Here is a 4,976-nt window from a genome sequence, read left to right as displayed (position 1 = left end):
ACAGTTTTAGAAATTTATTGTAAAGGCCTTTACAATTTCAGTACACAGATAAGGATATAAAAATGATGTTGTTTGGAATAATTAAGGCTGGATGGTGGTCATCTGCATTTCACTGTTAGTGGAACTCAAGCAAGAGCAACCAATTTCTGACTGTACATACTTTTATTTCTGTTCCATCATTACAGTGAGATCACAAGTTATTTTGGAGACTCAATGCCTGCTTATTATAAAATAAAGGACATTATTTACATGATGAAAGAAAGCATTTCAGAATTTTAGTGGAATGGATGACTGATACTGCAACAACTTCAGTCCAGGTATTTCCCAAGAATGTCACCGTCTCTAAACAAGTAGTAGTCCTGCAAGTAAAAGAAATAATAGCATCACAACTCCTTTTATCAGATGTTTTTCAGATACTGTCTGGTTCTGAAGGCTACCACACATCATGAAGTACAAAATCAGAACTGAGCTAACCACTGCTTGTTCTACCGACTGGACTTTTTGTAGAGATTTTTGTTTTCCAGAAGACACAACTTGGGAACGCTATCGAGTTATTCATCTTAGTAGCAGGATGTGCAAGTACTGTAAGAGGACCATTCTGTAGGCTTTCCCCAGCAAAAGCAAGGATGTCCCAGTAATTTCAAAGCCCCTTAGGCTTCCCTCTACTGCTCGTTTGGCATATGAAGGCACTTTGTCCACCCAGCAAAGGTCAAGCCAGATGTTTCTTTGGTTACCTTCTTTTAAGTAAGGGAGGAATTAACAAGCACTACAGGGACAAAAATGTGGTTTGATTTAGCTGCTCCCACTTGAATACCAACAACTACATTTATTGCATGCTGTTAATCCTACTAAGTATTACATACTGTATTTACTACTGACTGTGTGACATTCTGGGAACCAGTCCCATTTACATTCACAAAAGGGGAAAACATACCTTATCTTCTAGTACAATTTTGGTACCACCATATTCTGGTAGCAAAACCTTTTCACCAACTTTTACACTCACTGGATGAATCTCACCATCCTGAAAGAAAGAAAAAAAAAATCCTTCATTTTACACAAGTTAAATGGAAAGGTAATGTCAGAATTGCTCCATGCTGCAACGATACATCCACAAAACTCATTCAAGATGTCACAGTAACTCTACATTTCAGTTGTACATTGAAACTAGAATATTCAGGTTTACTAGAAGGAAAAGCATACAGCTCAATTTTCAAGCACGATAGTCCTGCAACAGCTAAGCAGTGATTTTCTAAAGGAGAAGCACTGCCATTTAGTTCCAGTATAAATGCAACAGAGAAGTCTTCTCAAAAAAATCATAACAATTAGAAATTGATAGACCATAAAACTCCTTTCTGAAATGATCAGATAAAGTCCATTTCAATATTCTATAACCATTACTAATTGCTTTAAGTACCAGTTAGTATTACTTTCCCATCTTTGTTATTTTGAGTAATTTTTTAGTGTTACTGGTAATTCTATACTCTGTTTAGAACCAGCTGATAAAGTTCAATTCCAATTTTGTTACTGTAAATTCAGTACAACTGCATTAGTCAAATAATAGTACCATTCTGCAATATAATGCTTTGAAAAGCAGGCAGAGACAAAAAAAGCCCCTGATATCTATGGAGAGACTCACAGGCAAAGTCTGAGTCAACACACTCAAGTTAAATTGTAACCTGCTTTCTGCCGTTGGGACTAACTGACCACCATTTAGATGGGGGGAAAAATCCTCCAATAGCAAAGCCAGTAGCCACGGGCATTTTAAGAAGGAGAAATGAAGTTAAAGGTCTTTTTCAGGATCCTAGGAGTATTCAACAGTCAAAGATTAAGATGTTTGTTGAGCTTTCTATTTCTACCAGTTCCTGATTTTTTGTGGTGCATTAACCCCGATCCTTACGGAGAATGATTTCTGAACAAGACAGTGAATGCCACACTCCGAACAACAAAGAAAACGACCTAACTATTGTTTAAGGATGCTTCTAAATAGCAGGGTTCAAAAAGCGAGTATTTTCCATTTTGCAAATGTTCAAAGGAAGACTGGAATGCAAGGCCAGAGCCAGGCAGGGGAACTGAAGAGGGGAACCTCTCTGAACCTGCACTTCCAACTTCAAGTGCCCTCTCTCAATTTTTATCATAGATCATTAAACTTACACTGCAGCCATCCCTTTCCTACTACCATTTTGCAGCTGCCCAAGCTGATGTTTCAGACGCTTACCTTCCCTCTGGCTCCCGATCCAACTGCTACCACTGTTGCTTGCAGCACTTTCCCTTGAGCTTTTTCTGGAATCATGATGCCTCCTTTGGTTACGGTCTCTGCTGCGCATCGTTCAACCAGAACACGATCAAACAGGGGAAGGAATTTCCTAAATGCTTTTCCTGCCTGTAAAGGGGCACAATGTTGAAGGAAAAAATAGTTGAACAAAAGTGCAAGTAAAAAAAAAGAAAACCCACAACTAAGCAGTTGTGAGAGAACGAGAGTTTAAGAAAACAGTGAGTACTTCTTTTCCATAGAAGCAAAATACACCACCTTTGATTGCATCGGAAATCGGTGGAGAGGAAAGCAAAGCTGCGCTACAACTGCTTCAGGCTCCTCAGAAGCAGCTCGCTCGCAAGCGGCCTTCAGGGGCTCATATTGGGCAATCCGTGCCCTTGAGGCAAAGCTCCTCGCTCCAGCCAAGGGAATAGGCCACCAGCAGGTGGAGCAGGAGCCCCACGTGGCCCCAACTTCCGCAGGCGTTCAATGCTAAACCGTTACTTAGTAGTGCTCACCGAGGACAGCTTATCGATCATAAAGGCGTACTTTTACATCCACAGACAGCCCTAATCAAGGTTGAGGACAGCTGCGCTTCAGTTCATTGTAGCAGAGTATTTTATAGTAACAAAGTGTCAGTGTAGGCCGTACCTCATCTCAGTCTTTTTCAGGCAATTTCAAGACATTGCATTTCACACCATGCAACAGAGAGCTTCTGAAGTTTGAAGTCCAAACGAAGACTGCTGTTACTTGGAACGATTTCCACATACATGCTGTACCTTTAGCCCCAGACGTTGAGGATTAGGCCCACAGAAGTAAGCACATTTCTACCTCGAGTGCTTTTCCTTCATGCAGATCAATAAGTCAGAATCTGCCTCTACCCACTGCATTTTGTTTTCTTTTTATTTTTTTACATTTAAAAGCAACTCCTTACCCCCTTACGGGCTGCATTTGTGAAGCAGCACTCCAGCTCCCACACAGGAGATGAAGGCAAGCACAGAACCCCACAAAGCAGGGGCAGGAGAAGGAATTTGCTCTGGTTTAGGAGGCAAGATATGGAGCCTTGCCAAGTCACATGGAGACAGTGTGGTGCAAGGCAGGTATCCTGCACTCAGAGAAACAGCCAGAAGCAGCCTGGCATCTGTGCACCCTCCACTGACGCTCATGGGCACACAAGCTTTAAAACTGGGGGGAAAGAAAGTAGTAGGCAACGTGTGAGCACAAAACAAGCATGTGCAAGATGCATCCCCCAGGAAAGCTGTTACTTCTAGAACGATGAAAAAGACACGGAAATGACTGTGAGCTGTGATGACGTTCATTCTAAGAAAGTACCAGAACCGATCTCTTTTTCTTTTTGTTCCCTGAAATGGAGTGTTCTGTTTAGCTGAAATCAGTAAGCAGTCTTCAGAACGCAGGCACTTCATGCTAAAGCTTTAGGGAATGCTACTTCCAGCCTGGTCTGGTGCTTGGCAGCACTGCACGCAGCAGGGGGGTTCAAACTAGATGATCATCATGGTCCTTTTCAACCCAGGCCGTTTTACGATTCCTAATTTTACAAGCATCATAGCAATCGATGCAGGTACAAGGACAGCTCTGCCCCTACACAGTGCTCCTGCAGAGGAGACTTAGATTTTAGCAGCTTACAGAGCCGGGCACAACACGAGGAGCTCCGTTTTCCCTCCCGCGCTCTGCAGGCACAACGCAGCCCCTGCGGGAGCTGACTGCGGCGGGCCGCTGTAAGCAGGGCGCAAGACGGGGCCGAAGCTCCTGCGGAGCCCAGTGCAGCCCTCCCAAGGACCCGGTGACCTTGTAGCGCTCCGGGCCGCCCCGAGCCCCCCTCTCAGCTCCAGGCCGGGCTCACCGAGCGCCCGCAAGGCACTAAGGCAGGACGCCGACGAGAAGGGCCGGCCGGCCGCTCCGTCCCTGCCTGCCTGCCTGCCTGCCTGCCTGCCTGCCTGCCTGCCTGCCTCCACCCCCCCCCCGAGGCCCAACGCAGCCCCACCGTCCCTTATCGCCCTCCGGCAGCGCCAGGCAGCACCCGCGCACGGCGGCGCGCTCCCGACGAGCCCCAGAGTGGGGCCCACTCGCCCTGCAGACAGGCGAGCCGCAGCAGCGAGCCCAACCCTGCGCAGGGATGCACGGACGCCGACACGGGGCCGCGGCCGAGCGCGGGCCCGGTTGTGACGGCGGGGGCCGGGGCGCGGCACTCACCATGGCGGCTGCTGCACTCCCGTACCGAGTGACCGCGCCGCTGCTCGCACACGTGAGAAAGGTCACCGCGTGCGCATGCGCGCCCGCCGCCCCGCGCGCCGCGCCCTGCGCCCGGGCGGTGCTCCGCCCCCAGCCGTGACCCGCTCGGGTCCCGCCGGTTCTTTTTGCCCGCCGCACGCGTGTCGCAGGTGCACGGGCCGCCTTGGCGCCGTCAGCGCCGCCGAAACGGCGGTTCGATGCCTGGCGGGGGCCGGGGTCGGGCAGCCACCCGGAAGTGAAGTCAGTTCACCTCTGACCCGGGGCGAGCATGGGCATTCCAGAAGGTTCTGGAATTGGCGGGCCCCGGAACCTGGGTGACTCGTGCTTGGCGCGTCCTGCGCGTGCGCAGAGCGCGCGGTACTCCCGCATCTCTTCTCCTTCTATGGGCGGGCCGGAGTGGCCATGCAGGTTCCGGGGCCCGGCCGCGCCGCTCCCCGCATGGGTGTCTGCCCGGCGGGGGGCGGGGCCGCGT

At 49.0% G+C, this 4,976-nt stretch overlaps 1 protein-coding gene across 1 annotated transcript; it reads right to left on the bottom strand.

The window, feature by feature from the left end:
* Nucleotides 1-4,515, bottom strand: HSPE1 (heat shock protein family E (Hsp10) member 1). The gene is made up of 4 exons (NM_205067.3): nt 4,466-4,515; nt 2,219-2,383; nt 935-1,024; nt 1-359 (listed from the first exon to the last, which is right to left on the bottom strand). The coding sequence occupies exons 1-4, from the start codon at nt 4,466-4,468 to the stop codon at nt 309-311; spliced, it is 309 nt and encodes a 102-aa protein (NP_990398.1). The 5' UTR covers nt 4,469-4,515; the 3' UTR covers nt 1-308.
* Between the last annotated feature and the right edge of the window lie 461 nt (nt 4,516-4,976).

Source organism: Gallus gallus, chromosome 7, assembly GCF_016699485.2.
Source record: "Gallus gallus isolate bGalGal1 chromosome 7, bGalGal1.mat.broiler.GRCg7b, whole genome shotgun sequence".
Classification (NCBI taxonomy): Eukaryota; Metazoa; Chordata; class Aves; order Galliformes; family Phasianidae; genus Gallus; species Gallus gallus.
Note: the sequence above shows the minus strand (reverse complement) of the source record. Positions and strands in the feature narration are given on the sequence as shown.

Bases quoted from the DNA above. Each gene is read 5' to 3' on its own strand.
- HSPE1 (NM_205067.3), bottom strand. The intron at 1,025-2,218 runs GTAAGCGTCTGA...TCTTTCTTTCAG, and splicing joins GATCGGGAGCCAGAGGGAAG to GATGGTGAGATTCATCCAGT. The intron at 360-934 runs GTATGTTTTCCC...TTTTACTTGCAG, and splicing joins AAATTGTACTAGAAGATAAG to GACTACTACTTGTTTAGAGA.